Here is a 14,951-nt window from a genome sequence, read left to right as displayed (position 1 = left end):
TGCCAGGATTGAGGTGTTTGGGATGCCAGGATTGAGGTGTTTGGGATAATGGGGTTTGGGATGCTGGGATTTTGTGCTTGGGAGCTGGGATTGGGGTGCTGGGGATGCCAGGATTGGAGAATTTGGGATAATGGGTTTTGGGATGGTGGGATTTTGTGCTTGGGAGCTGGGATGGGGGTGTTGGGGATACCAGGATTGAGGTGTTTGGGATAATGGGGTTTGGGATGCCGGGATTTTGTGCTTGGGAGCTGGGATTGGGGTGCTGGGGATGCCAGGATTGAGGTGTTTGGGATAATGAGGTTTGGGGTGTTTGGGATGCTGGGATTGGGTGTTGGGCATTTGGGATGCCAGAATGTTGGTGTTTGGGATGCTGGGATATTGGTGTTTGGGATGCTGGGATTTGGGATGCCGGGATGTGGGAGTTTGGGATGCCGGGATGTGGGATGCCGGGATGTGGGAGTTTGGGATGCCGGGATGTGGGAGTTTGGGATGCCGGGATGTGGGAGTTTGGGATGAAGCTGAGCTTCCCTGCTCCAAGCAGTTCCCATTCCCTATCCAGCAGCACATCCAGAGCTGCCCAACTGGACACCAACCCCATCCCTAGAGCGGCTTTGCCCCAGAATTCCGCCAGATCCCAGGAATCAGGTGGAGAGGGACCCATCCAAAGGTCTTTCCACACATCCTCACCCCTTTCCCGCTCTTTTCCAGCCAAATGTTCCGGCCCCATTCCGCCCTCGGACGCAGCTCAGGGATCCTTTGGAAGCACTTCCAGCCTCGATCCAGGCTCCGGATTCCTGATCCCCCCTGGCTCTGGCTGCTCCCAGGGATCCCAACCTGGAGCAATTTCACTACAATTTACACTTCTCAAAAGACCAAATTTAGGAAATATTCCAGGAAAAAATATTTTCAGGACGCGACTTAGGGAATATTTCCCTCGCTGTGGTTTTCCCTTCATCCGTCGGTGGTTTTTATCCATTGTTTTCCTTTATTTCAGGACAGGCAGCTCTGGTGCCTTTTTTTTTTTTATGTATAAATATATATATTTTATATAAAAATCACACAGAGCACTTGATTGTTGAACTGATTGGGGGGGTCTCGGCCAGGATTGGAAAGGATTGGATGGGGATGAAATCCATGAAATCCATCTCTGCAGCACCGAGGGCTCATCGGGCACCGGAATTCCCATCAACAGCCCGAATTCCATGTTCTTTCCCGGCTGCTGTGCCTTGTCCTGCTGTTTGTGGGGAAGGAATCGGAACCATGGATGTGTGACAGTCCAAACCCTCCTGCCATGGAAGTTGGAAGTGCCTTTTTCCCATGGAATGGTCAGAAAACAGCCGGGAGGGAGCACTGGAGGTTCCTGCTCCGACAAATCCAAGCGGGAATTTCTGCCCCCAGGGTGAGCGGAGCAGGGAATGCGCTCCTGGAGTCAAGCCCTTCCAGCAGCTCCCATGGGAATAACAGGATGCATGAGCTTCCTCCAGCTCCGGGCCTGGATCCAAGGGCAGATCCCTTCCAAAACCACTTTCAGTTTTGCTCTTCCGTGGCACAGGCTCTGGAATTGCGGCACAACGGAGCACGATCCACCAGGATTTTCCCAAGAGATGGAATTAAATGCAGCCAAAGCACTTCTTAAGGAAGAGGAAGATGAGGAATTTTTAAGGCTTTTTTTTTTGGTTATAAATGGAGTTTTAGGATTCAAAACTCTCCCCAGTTTGTCTCCGGGTCAATCCAAAGCTGTTCTTCCCTCGTAGTTTGGTCCTGGGAAAAGGGAATCAAGTCTGGGAAAGCCCTTGGCTGCAAGGAAGGGGAATTCGTTCCCTGGGAGGGATTAATGATTTCCTTCCACTGCTGGCCAGGAAAAGTCCATTTCCCAGAAATAGCCTGTTCCTTTGGGAGCTTTCCAGGGTTGCATTTCCTCTTCTTCCAGCGGATCAGAGGGATTTCACCGAGCGCTGACGTCAGGGAGGAGGGAGGGACATCCAGGGAAGTTTGGTCGCTGTGACGGAGGTACACAGGGATAATGCTCCAAAATTAATGCTGATCCAGTTCTTAAAGTGCATATTCTTCGGGATATTCTGCTTCCCAGCTCCTGGAAGGCAAGGCAGGGCTGCAGGGAAGGTCTCCCAGAGCCTACGGGGTTCCTCCGGAGCCGGGCTGGAATCCTGTTCCAATATCCATCCAAATCCCGCTCCAATATCCACCCGATTCCTGAGCTGGGATGCGCCAACAGGCTTTGGGAAGGTGGGAGGGATTCCCTAGAGCTGGCAGGGCTGTTCCTGGAGCGCTGGGAAGGAGGTGAGCGGAGCCAGGGAGCCGAAGCGCTGCCGGCTGCAGGGCTGGCACAGGAATCCCCCGGGATCGCGGCTGCCGTTGCTCTGCGGGAGGGAGAGACGGGAATTTCAGGGAAGAGGGAGCTGCAGGGACACCAGCTCTGCTTCCAACCTCGGCCACGAGCCCCTCCCACCCAGGGACGGGAACGGTGATGTGCGCAAAGCGTGGAAATCCCTGATGGAGTCATGGAATCATTCAGGTTGGAAAGATCTCTCTGAGATAGAGTCCAACATTCCCTGGCATTTCCAAGGCCACCACTGATCCATGTCCCCAAAGTGCCACATCCACGTGGCTGTTAAATTCCTCCAGGGGTGGGGAATCCACCACTGGACAACCCTTTCCATGCAGGAATTTTCCCCGGTATCCCACCTAAACGTCCCCCGGCACAGATCGAGGCCGTTCCCTCTCATCCCGCCCTCGTGTCCCCGTGGATGGATCAGAGTCATCTGTTGTCCCCTGTCCTGGACACGGAGCTTCCCAGATTTTCCACGTGGTCACTCCAGAGCTTGGCCTTCGTGGTACCCTCTGGACAAGGCTCCACCCCAGAGCCAGAGGGTGGGATCAAAGGCAAACCTGGACCCCAAAATCTGACTGTCCCTGGGGCGAGGGGTGCTCTGCCAATCCCATGGGATGCTCCATGGGCTCAGCAGGGGTTCCAACACTCAGTTGTGGGATCTGGCACAAATTGGTTCCACCTGAGACCACAAAAAGTCTCAGATAAGAAATCTGGGAACTAAATGGATCCGTGGGAAGCGCAACACCACCCGGAATCCCCCCGGGAAGTCACGAGGATGGGGAGCTGTGGGGGGGTTGAGATCCCGGCTCAGAACAGGGACTGGAGGCTCCCAATCCCAAAATCCCAGGGAAAAGACGTACGTGAGTCAACGGGAGCTTCCTCACAACCAGCCTGGAGTTGGAATCCAACGTGTTTGGGCATCCTGACACGCAGCAAGCGCGGGATGCTCCGGCCTTGGCAGCCTCACTCATCAGCTCCACCCGAAGGAATCGCTCCTAAAAAACAAGGAAAAAGGGGAATAACATCCCTCAGAGGGAGCTGAGATGCTGGAAGAGGTTGTTCTCTTATTTTTTTTTTAATCCCTTGGAAATGACTTGCAACAGGATGGGCTTTAAAAAAAAAAAACAAATCAAAATCCCAAATTCCTGGTGATAAAAAAAGTCAAGGAGGAAGGAAATGGGAAAGGAGGAAGAGTTGGCAGTTCTGCAGACAGGGAAAAGGGAATCTCGGAGGGAAGAACTCGGGATCTGTGGAAAACAACACCCAAATGCAAGAACTGTGGGGGGGAAAAAAACCTGCTGCAATCTCGTGTTTTCCCGCTGGAATCACGGCACGGAGCAGCAAAACGCGGGAAAAACATGACCTCAGGTAGTGCCAGCACAGATCCACCTGAAACTTGGGATCAGGGGGATGATCCTTAGGGGCAAGTATCCTGAATAACCCCACTGAAGGGGTTTTCCTGCCTTGGGAAGGGTTTCACTTACCCCAGCCAGGGCCAGGAGGTGTTCCAGGGATTTGGAGAGCAGGAGGCACTTCTTGGCCCGGGTCACAGCGACGTAGAGCAGGTTCCACTCGTCCTCCGGGACGGTGCCTGGCACGGAGCAGACACGATCCATGGATTTAGGGAGCAAGGAGGAACAGCCCTGCCCTCCTTCCAAGGCTTCGTCCAGGTTGGACAAGGCTTGGAGCAACCCGGGATAGTGGGAGGTTTTCCCTGCCCACGGCAGAGGGTGGGATGGGATGGGATGGGCTTTAAGGTCTTCCCAACCCAAACCATTCCAGCGTTTCTCTGGGAAAGTGGGAATGTGCAGGCCCTGTTTGCTGTGCGGGTCCTGACGCCATCCAAGCTCCTGCCTCGTTCCACATTCCTCCCTCTGGGCACAGGCAGGGCTCCACCACTCCCAGCTCCATGTTTTCCTGCCTGTGGAGCACTGGGGGAGTTTCCCAGGGCCTGGATTCCCTCTGCTCCCCAGGGAGAGCCCAGCTCCTCCAAAAATCAGGAATCTAAGGAAAGCAGAGGTCTTGCCAAGCCTGGAATTGGTCTTTCCCTGTTGCTACATGGTGACAGTTGCAGGAATATTCATGGAATCAGAGAATCCTTAAGGTTGGAAAAGGCCTTTAAGACCATTGATTCCGAGCATTCCCAGCTCTGCCAAGGACACCACTGACCACGTCCCCAAGGGCCACTTCCACAGGGGTTTGAAATCCCTCCAGGGATGGGGACTCCACCACCTCCTTGGGCAGCCCCTGCCAAGGCCTGAGCACCCTTTCCATGAGGAAATCTTCCCTGATATCCAACCTGTCCTGCAGGTCCCACAACTTCTTCTGGAATCAGGGAATCTCTGGGGTTGGAAAAGCCCTCTGAGATCATCAGGTCAAACAATCCCCAGCAGTGCCAAGGCCACCACTGACCCATGTCCCCAAGTGCCACATCCACAGGGATTTAAAACTCCTCCAGGGATGGGGACTCCAGGCTGTTCCAAGGCCTGAGCCCCCTTTCCATGGAGAAATTCCTCCTCATCCCCAACCTGACCCTCCCCTGGCCCAGCTTGAGGCCGTTTCCCCTTGGCCTGTCCCTTGTTCCCTGGCAGCAGAGCCCGACCCCCCCCGGCTCCCCCCTCCTGTCAGGGACTTGCAGAGCCAGAAGGTCCCCCCCGATCCCCCTTTTCTCCAGGCTGAGCCCCCTCCCAGCTCCCTCAGGAGTTCTTCAGCCCCTTCCCAGCTCCCTTCCCTTCCCTGCTTTCCCAGGAGCCGTTCCCATACCAATGGCCAGGTTGGTTCTCCTCTGGGAAGCGTCGCTCCCACACGGGGCCTTCACGAAATCATCGGCCACCAGCACGGTGTCGAATTCCAGCCCTTTGGCTTGGTGGACAGTGCCTATGAGATAATCTGGATCCACGTGGGAACACAGGAAGGAAAAAAAAGAAGGAATAAAGATCAGCCACGGTGGCAAAAAGGGCGGGTTTGGAATTTCATCTCATTCTCCATGAATTTTAATTTCTCCCTGAATATAAATCAGGAGCTCTTCTGTCGGGAATCCTGAGGGCTGAAGGGACTTGCCAGCCCCGATTTCCAACTGGGAATGTTCTTTGTTTGAGGAATTTTCGACCCGATTGCTTCGTCCCCTCCCCACGTTTCAGTCAGGGCAAGTGAAATATCCATGGAATCATAAAACCATGGAATGGTTTGGGTTGAAGGGACCTTGAAGTCTGCACAGTTCCAACCCATGGACACCTCCCACTATCCCAGGTTGCTCCAACCTGGCCTTGGACACTTCCAGGGATCCAGGGGCAGCCACAGCTTCTCTGGGAAATCCATTCCAGCCCCTCCCCACCCTCCCAGCCAGCAATTCCTTCCCAATATCCCATCTCTCCCTGCCCTCTGGCACTGGGAAGCCATTCCCTGTGTCCTGTCCCTCCAGGCCTTGTCCCCAGTCCCTCTCCAGCTCTCCTGGAGCCCCTTTAGGCCCTGCAAGGGGCTCTCAGCTCTCCCTGGATCCTTCCCTTCTCCAGGTGAACATTCCCAGCTCTCCCAGCCTGGCTCCAGCCCTAAAGCTCCTGTTCAACCTCCCTTTTCCCTAAAAGTCCAACTCAATCCAAACTCAGCCTTTTTTCCAGGATCAGTTGGATTCAGGACTGAAAGAAGACCCGGATCTGCCCCTTTGTCCCTGGATTTACCCGCCAGGGATTCCTGGGACACGTGGGATCTCTCGATCCTCTGCACCAGCTCCGGGATCCGCTCCCTGTATTTCTCCACGATGGAAATCTTCACTGCCAGGTCTCTGTCATCCACGTGCTCGGCATATTCCTTCAATCCAAAGAACCCCGAAGTGCCTTCCCATTTTTGGATAAAGGAATCGTTTATCACGAGGTTTGCTGGAAGGAAAGGTGACAGGAGTTTAGTTTATTTATTTTAAATCAGAATTAAAAATTAATTAAAATAAGTATTATTACATTATATACTTTATATTATTATTTATCATTATTTATTATAATTTATTTATTATTATATTATATAGTTTACTTCATTTATATTAAATTCAAATTAAAAATTAATTAAAATAAGTATTATTACATTATATAATTTATATTATTATTTATCATTATTCATTATTATTTATTTATTATTATATTATACAGTTTGCTTCATTTATATTAAATTAGAATTAAAATTTAATTAAAATAAGTGTTATTACATTATATAATTTATATTATTATTTATCATTATTTATTATTATTTATTATTATATTAGTTTACTTCATTTATATTAATTAGAATTAAAATTTAATTATAAGTATCATAATTCTTACAATAGTATTAATATATTGTATTATTATATATAAATGTATTATCATATTACAATACATTATTATATATAATATGTATGTGTCAAATTATACAATAATATATACAATACAATAATGTTATTTTAATTATAACAATATGTTTATGTTATATGTGTATATTATATATAAAAGTATTATCTTATATATTAGAAAATAAATATAATGTAATATAAAGAGTATATTATTTATATGTTTGTGTTATTACTTTTATTTTAATTAAATTTGAATAATAATAGATATTTGTTTTTGTTGCATTATTAATAATATACCAATAATATATTAATAATATATCAATAATATGTTAATGATATATTAATAATATATTTAAATTTATATCAATATATTATACTACTAATAATATAATATTAATATATAACAATATTTCAATATATGAATTATCAATATATAGGAGTATATAGTGTTAATATTTCTAACTATAAACAATAAAAATACATTGTCTACCTTATATATTATAAATGTATATTATAAATTATATATTAATAGATTAATTATATAAATAATTACTAATATTAATATAAATCATATTAAGAATACTAGTAATTAATATTATAATATTATATTAATTATATATTATAGTATATATCATTATACTTATAAATATTAATTTTAGTAATTAATATCAATATTATATCATATAATTAATATATAATATTAATAAAATTATAACATTACTACTACTACTACTAATTTAATTATAATTAAAGGCTTAAGTGTGACTTCTGGGCACAAATCCCTCTTCCATCCTCCATAAATCCCACTTGTTATCCCGATGCCAGGGAGTTTTCCTGACACCTCACCTCCCAAAAACCCTGGAACAACATCCCTATAATCCATCAACAAATCCTTTGTTTTCCTTGTTTTTCCTTTGATTCCTGCTGCCAAAAGGCTGCAAAGGAGGGATTTTTATCCTAAATTTTATCCACCAGGGAAAAGAAAGCCAGATTTAAAAAACCCAAAAGAAAAGAGGGGGAAGCTTAAGGCAAAATAAAAACCATCTAAAAATCAGGAAAAATAGGGAAAAACATCCCAAACTCGGGGTTTCCTGGGATAAGTTTCCAGCTAAGTGGAAATCCGGGGAGGGATCCCAGACACAGACCCCAAAATTTTGGCATTTTTGGTCATAAGAAATGAAGATCCTAAAGCTGCCAAAAATAGCTCGGATAGGAGTTAAAAAAAAAATTTAAAAAATCATTTTTTTCCCTGAGAATTCCATGAGGAAACGGAAAAGGAACCAGGAAAAAGGGGCAAGGACAATACTCACATTTTTCCCTGACTTCTGCAGGTTGACTGAGCTTCCAAATATCATAAATCCTGCTCAGGCCAAAACGAGCCAAGCCCTAAAACAACCAAAAAAATGGAGCTTTTTCATTATTATTTTATTATTATTTTATTATATTTTAATATCCCAAAATAAAAGCGGCTCTTCCAGGGAAAATAAAGTGGGAAAAAAAATTGCAGTTTCAACATAAATTGACCCAAAAAGCTCTTTTTTTTTGGAGAGCATTTTTTACTTTCCAAAAGTATTTTTTCGCCCCATCATTTCTAAATCCTCTTTGGTTTGTTCCACCCAAAGGAAAATCAGGATAAATTAAATATATCCCAGATTTATCGGGATAAATCAGATTTATCCCAAATTTTTATTTGGTACTGGGCAGCCACCGCTTCAAAGGCTTATTTCATTTTAATTTTGGTGGTGAAAAATTTGGAATATCGGCCTAAAAATTCCAAAGATCGGCTCAAAGAATTCCTCGGCTTTGAGCTCCTCCAATTCCGGCTGCAAAATTCCCAAATTAAAGGAGGTTTTTCCCTATTCCGTGAGATTTTATTGGCGATTCAGAGCTCGAAGCCCAGTGATTCCCGAGGCTTTGGAATGTGGAGCAGGGTTAAAACCCTCCTGGAATTCCAGCCCAGGGATTCCTGCAGGTGTGGGTGGACGTATTCTCCTCCGGCTCCACTTTTTTGGGAATGAAAATCCAGGGAAATCCCGGGGCTGTTGCTCCCTCAAGGGGTTGATGTCCAGCACTGCGGAAAATCCCGATTTCCCTCCCCAAAAAGGTCCCAATTTTCCCTGGATTTCCCAGGTGGATCGAGCCAGGGATCAAAGCCCCACAGGGCTGGGAATCCACGATGATCCCGGCACATTCCAAGGTCGCTTCCAGCTTCAAACACTGTCGTTGCCTCCCAAGAAAACGTGGAAAATGGTTATTCTTTCCCTGTTTTTACACTCGATTCCGGCTGATTTTTAATTCCAAAGGCGCCAGAACCGCTCCAGCTCTTCCAAATACTTCCAGCCACTTGTTCCACCCCTCTTTTCCCGCCCCATCCCACCTAAGCCGGATAAAACCAGGATAAATCAGCCTAAAAACGGGATTTGAGGATAAAACGGTTCCAAATCACTTCCCGGTCGCACCAGATTCCCGCTTTTTGATGGAATATCAATTCCAAAGGCAGGAATTGGCCGTGGTCGTTCCCACCTACCCCGATGACGTGGATTGGGATGGGTCTGTCCCTCCCGGTGAGTTTGACGGCGTCGTCGAAAACGCTGGAATTGCTGCGGGAAAGGACCGTGATCTTCCCTTCCAGGGAGCCCCGGACGGCGCCTGCACGGACACATTCCCAGGGATCCCGGGAGTCAGGATCCGGATCCAAGGAATTCCACGGATCAGAGTTATTTGTTTAGTTATTTCTCCTTTATGGGTCGTGTTTATCTTCAGTTTGATAAATTTAATTGATTTATGGATTTGTTAACATATTTAACATGGTTTTGTAGATGAAAGGTATTATATTTCTTCTTATTATTATATTATATTATTAATAGAAATATATATTGATATATTTAATATACATTTAATTATGTTATCTGTTTATTAGCTTGATAAATTTAACCAACTTTTTCACATTAAATCCTAAAGTTCATTTAGAAAATGAAAATTGAATAAAACAGAATTCAAGGAAAATAGAATTTAAGGAAAAAAGAATTTAAAGAAAATAAAATTTAAAGAATAAAATAAAATTCAAATAAAATAAAATGTGAATAAAATAAAATGTAAAGAAAAAAGAGATTAAAAAAATAAAATTTAAATAAAATAAAATTTAAATAAAAGACATGTAAATAAAAAAGAATTTAAAATAGAATTTAAATAAAATAGAATGTAAAAAAATAAAATTTAAATAAAATAAAATTTAAACAAAATAATATTTAAATAAAATTTATTCATAAAATAAAATCTATTAATTCAACTATTAATATTATTAACGTAATTAGTTTATTTTATAAATTAAATTATTAACTAATTATTAACAACTAGTTATTTATATACAATTACTATATCATATTTTATGAATAATAACTATATATTAATTATTAACTATGCTAAACTCAAATGTAATTTCAAATTTCACTTTGAAATGAAATGTAATGAATTTAATGTAATCGATTATGAATTATTAGTAACTTTATTATACACTATTTATTACAAACATTTACTCCTAATTTAATTTTATAAATTAATTATTAACTTATAAATTAATTGAATTTTACAAATTCAATTACCTTTTTAAATGTTGAACTTAAAGAGTAAACTTGAATTTACATTTTATAATCGAATTCTATTAATTTAATTTATTAAAATTGATATTAATTATTTATGTTATTAGTTAATAAAATGGATTAATTATTAGTTAATAAAATGGATTAATTATTAGTTAATAAAATGGATTAATTATTAATTAATAAAATGTATTAATTACTTAATTAAGCTCAATTTATGGTCCTGAGCTGAGAGAGCACAACTCACCCTTTTGGTTCCCACCCACCAACGTCTTATTCCGGATCCCTTTGCAAACATCCAGGATTGTTGCTCCAACATAAGCAATTTCGGGACCAAATCGGAAACTCTGCGTGGAAAAAATCCAGGAAAAGATGAGGAATTGGTCAGAACCTACAAAAGTATTGCTATGTATGGAATTTTCCTAGAAATCCTGGTCATTCCTAAACTCAAGTGACACCATTCCCATCAAACCATTCCTTGAAATCCAGGTCAGTTCTTAATCCCAAATTATACAATTCCCACCAAGCTATTCCTAGAAAATCTGGACATTCCTAAACCTACATTATACAATTCCCACCAACCTTCTGGACAACTTTTCTCTTGGAAAAACACCCAAATCCCCCCAGTCTATTCCTAGAAATCCTGGTCATTCCAATACACAAATTATACAATTCCCATCAAACCATTCCTTGAAATCCCGGTCATTCCTAAACCCAAATGACACCATTCCCATCAAACCATTCCTTGAAATCCTGGTCAATTCTTAAACCCATCTCATACAATTCCCACCAAACCATTCCTTGAAAATCTGGTCATTCCTAAACCCAACTGATACAACTCCCACCAACCTTCTGGAAAATTTTCTCTTGGAAAAACACCCAAATACCTCCAGACTATTCCTAGAAATCCTGGTCATTCCAACACACAAATTATACAATTTTCATGAAACCATTCCTTGAAATCTTGGTCATTCCTAAACCCAAATTATACAAATTCCCATCAAACCATTCCTTGAATTCCTGGTCATTCCTAAACCCAAATGATACAATTCCCATCAAACCATTCCTTGAAATCCAGGTCATTCCTAAACCCAAATGACACCATTCCCATCAAACCATTCCTAGAAAATCTGGTCATTCCTAAACCCAACTGATACAATTCCCACCAACCTTCTGGAAAAGTTTTCTCTTGGAAAAACATCCAAATACCTCCAGACTATTCCTAGAAATCCTGGTCATTCCTAAACCTAAATTATACAATTCCCATCAATCCTCCTGGATAACTTTTCTCTTGGAAAAGCACTCAAATCCCCCCAAATCTATTCCTAGAAATCCTGGTCAATCCTAAACCTACATGATAAAATTCCCATCAACCTTCTGGACAACTTTTCTCTTGGAAATACACCCAAATCCCCCCAGTCTATTCCTTGAATCCCTGGTCATTCCTAAACACAAATTATACAATTCCCATAAAAACATTTATACAATTCCCATCAAACCATTCCTTGAAATCCCAGTCAGTTCTTAAACCCAAATTATACAATTCCCATCAAGTTATTCCTAGAAAATCTGGTCATTCCTAAACTCAACTGATACAATTCCCACCAACCTTCTGGACAAGTTTTCTCCTGGAAAAACACCCAAATACCTCCTGACTATTCCTAGAAATCCTGGTCATTCCTAAACCTACATAGTTTGGGGGGATTTGGGTGTTTTTCCAGGAGAAAAGTTGTCCAGGAGGTTGGTGGGAATTGTAGAACTTGGGTTCAAGAACAATCAGGGTTTCAAGGAATAGTTTGGTGGGAATCGTTTGGGAATGACCGGGATTTCTAGGAAGAGATTTGTGGGATTTGGGTGCTTTTTCCAGGAGAACAGTTGTCCAGGAGGTCAGCGGGAATTGGGTTCCAGAACAACCAGGATTTCTAAGAATAGTTTGGTGGGAGTGGTTTGGGAATGACCAGGATTTCCAAGAACAGTTTGGTGGGAATTGTTTGGGAATGACCAGGATTTCTAGGGATACTTTTGAGTCATTTTGGTGCTTTCTCCAAGAGAATAGTTGTCCAGGAGGTGGGTGGGAATTGGGTTCAAGAACAACCAGGATTTCTAGGAACAGTTTGGTGGGAACTGTTTGGGAATGACCAGGATTTCTAGGAACAGTTTGGTGGGAATTGTTTGGGAATGACCAGGATTTCTAGGAACAGTTTGGTGGGAATTGTTTGTGAATGACCAGGATTTCCAGGAACAGTTTGGTGGGAATTGTTTGTGAATGACCAGGATTTCCAAGAACAGTTTGGTGGGAACTGTTTGGGAACAACCAGGATTTCTAGGAAGAGTTTGGTGGGAATTGTTTGGGAATGACCAGGATTTCCAAGAACAGTTTGGTGGGAACTGTTTGGGAACAACCAGGATTTCTAGGAAGAGTTTGGTGGGAATTGTTTGTGAATGACCAGGATTTCAAAGAACAGTTTGGGAACAACCAGGATTTTTAGGAACAGTTTGGTGGGAGTGGTTTGGCACCGACCAGGATTTCCAGGAACAGTCTGGCGGGAACCGTTTGGCCCCACGGATTGTTCGCCGTCGGACACCATCCTCAAAAGGCCACGGGGTGTTTCCCCCTGGATTTGGGCTGCATCCCTGGATTTGGGCTGCATCCCTGGAATCCCAGTCCCTACCTGGGTCAGGTAGTAGACGTGGGTGTGGGGCACGGCGTGCAGGGTGTTGACGGCGCCGCGGAAGGTGTAGATCTGCTGGTGAGGGTCTCCCACCAGGATGATCCCACACGTCTGGGACAGCACCACGTCCACGATGGCTGCGGGAAAACACCGGGAACATCACGGAGCAGCCACGGAGCAGCCTCGTTGCCAACCAAGCCTAAGCAAGTCAGAGCTCGGGCCTAACCTTACACCCGGGTTTAAGTTGAACTGGAAAACCCTCTGGGAATGCCGGAGCTCTGGGAATGCCGGAGCTCTGGGAACGCCGGAGCTCTGGGAATGCTGGAGCTCCGGGAATGCCGGAGCTCCGCTCACCTGGAGTGCAATCCTGGGCTTCGTCCACAAAAACGGCGTCGTATCCCGACAGCTTGGGCTTGCTGAGCTGCCAGAGCTTCAGGTATCCTGAGGGGAAAAAACCAGGGATGGCAGGGAAAAGGGAATTTTCCTCAGCAGAAACCCCCATGATTCTCAAAATAAAGCCCTTTTTTTTTTCTTTTTTTTTTTTTATGTTTCTGGCCCTTAAAATAAATCCCCTTTTTTTGTTTTTTTTTTTTTTTTTTTTCTTTTTTTAAAAGATTTCTGGCTCTTAAAATAAATGTCATTTTCCATTTTTTTCTCTTTTAATTTTTTGGGTTTTTTCCGTTTTCATTTTTTGTTTTTTTTTTTTTTTTTCATGTTTCTGGCCCTTAAAATAAAACCTTTTTTTTCCCTTTTTTTTTGGTCTTCTTTTTTCTTTTTTTTTCCATGTTTCTGACCCTTAAAATAAATCCCTTTTCCTCCTTTTTTTTGTTTTCTTTTTTCTTTTTTTTTCACGTTTCTGGCCCTTAAAATAAAACCTTTTTTTTCCCTTTTTTTTTGTTTTCTTTTTTGGGTTTTTTTCACGTTTCTGACCCTTAAAATAAATCCTTTTTTCCTTTTTTTTTGTTTTCTTTTTTTCTTTTTTTTTTCACATTTCTGGCCCTTAAAATAAATCCCTTTTTCCTTTTCTTTTTCAACTTCCAGCTGATTTCTGGACCTCAAAATAGAATATCTTTCCAACCTGCACGTATTTGTGATGGAATACCTTTAAAATCTCCCCATATTTGTCCTGGTGGAAGTGAAAATTCGTCCGTTTTATAAAATTTTACGGATAAAAAATCCAGAGTGATATTCCCTGCTGAGCCAGGGGCAGGAGAAAAGGGATTTTTTTAACCCTTTTTGATGCTCAGCCAGAAGTAGGAAACATAAATCCACTTATTTTCCCACCCCAGTTCTTTGTATTATATTCTTTATAATACAAGAATTTATATTTTTCTTCTCTTTTACCATCACAAGTCATCTTGTATCTCTTCTCCACGTCCCCATCCAGCTTTTTCATGTTGTGCCATATTTCTTTGGCCTCTTCCACGTTGATCTGCAGAGGGAAAACACACAAGGATAACTTGGATAAATTGCTCTGAGCTGACAAATATTCCAAACACGGGAGATTTTCTCTGAAGACTTTTGAGGTTTTGATCTAAAATTACCCAAAAATATGCTTATTTTCTTTATATTTTTACATATATACATATAATTATTTTATATATGTAAAATAAATACGTAGAAATATGTAAAAATATAAATAATAAATAAAATATAAATACAAATACCATATATAAATATTATATATAAATATAAATCTATAATAATATATAATATTATAAAACACAGTGTAATATATAATACATATAATATGTAATATAACATATAATATAAAGACATAAAATATATAAAACATACATTATATAATATATAATATTAATATAACATAATAATATAGAAATATATAATGTAATATATAAATATAAATAATAAATAAGAATAAATTTAAATATAAATATATATATCACTGTTCAGGCACTGGTATAAATATAACATTAATATTTTGTTTATTTATATTGTATTTATTCATCATATTGAATATATTTTTATTTGCTTATAAAATCTTAATATAA

At 41.8% G+C, this 14,951-nt stretch overlaps 1 protein-coding gene and 1 long non-coding RNA gene across 2 annotated transcripts in view; one reads left to right on the top strand and one right to left on the bottom strand.

Annotated features, from left to right (window-relative positions):
• The window catches only part of LOC113961145, a 2,609-nt gene extending 1,705 nt beyond the window's left edge, over positions 1-904 (top strand). The window contains exon 4 of the long non-coding RNA XR_003532216.1: positions 709-904. This is a non-coding gene — a long non-coding RNA (uncharacterized LOC113961145). The remainder of the gene's footprint in view (positions 1-708) is intronic.
• A 761-nt stretch (positions 905-1,665) lies between these two features.
• FBH1 (F-box DNA helicase 1) overlaps positions 1,666-14,951 on the bottom strand; it is a 19,268-nt gene continuing 5,982 nt past the window's right edge. The window contains exons 5-15 of the mRNA XM_027671213.1: positions 14,284-14,473; positions 13,294-13,380; positions 12,940-13,076; positions 10,515-10,614; positions 9,196-9,317; positions 7,979-8,054; positions 6,028-6,225; positions 5,114-5,239; positions 3,835-3,941; positions 3,211-3,345; positions 1,666-2,378 (exon numbers count right to left, since the gene is read on the bottom strand). Coding sequence (XP_027527014.1) covers positions 2,259-2,378; positions 3,211-3,345; positions 3,835-3,941; positions 5,114-5,239; positions 6,028-6,225; positions 7,979-8,054; positions 9,196-9,317; positions 10,515-10,614; positions 12,940-13,076; positions 13,294-13,380; positions 14,284-14,473 — 1,398 coding nt within the window. The 3' untranslated portion in view covers positions 1,666-2,258. The remainder of the gene's footprint in view (positions 2,379-3,210; positions 3,346-3,834; positions 3,942-5,113; positions 5,240-6,027; positions 6,226-7,978; positions 8,055-9,195; positions 9,318-10,514; positions 10,615-12,939; positions 13,077-13,293; positions 13,381-14,283; positions 14,474-14,951) is intronic.

The sequence above is a fragment of the Neopelma chrysocephalum genome, unplaced genomic scaffold, assembly GCF_003984885.1.
Source record: "Neopelma chrysocephalum unplaced genomic scaffold, ASM398488v2 Primary Assembly neopelma1_97054, whole genome shotgun sequence".
NCBI classification, from domain to species: Eukaryota; Metazoa; Chordata; class Aves; order Passeriformes; family Pipridae; genus Neopelma; species Neopelma chrysocephalum.
Note: the sequence above shows the minus strand (reverse complement) of the source record. Positions and strands in the feature narration are given on the sequence as shown.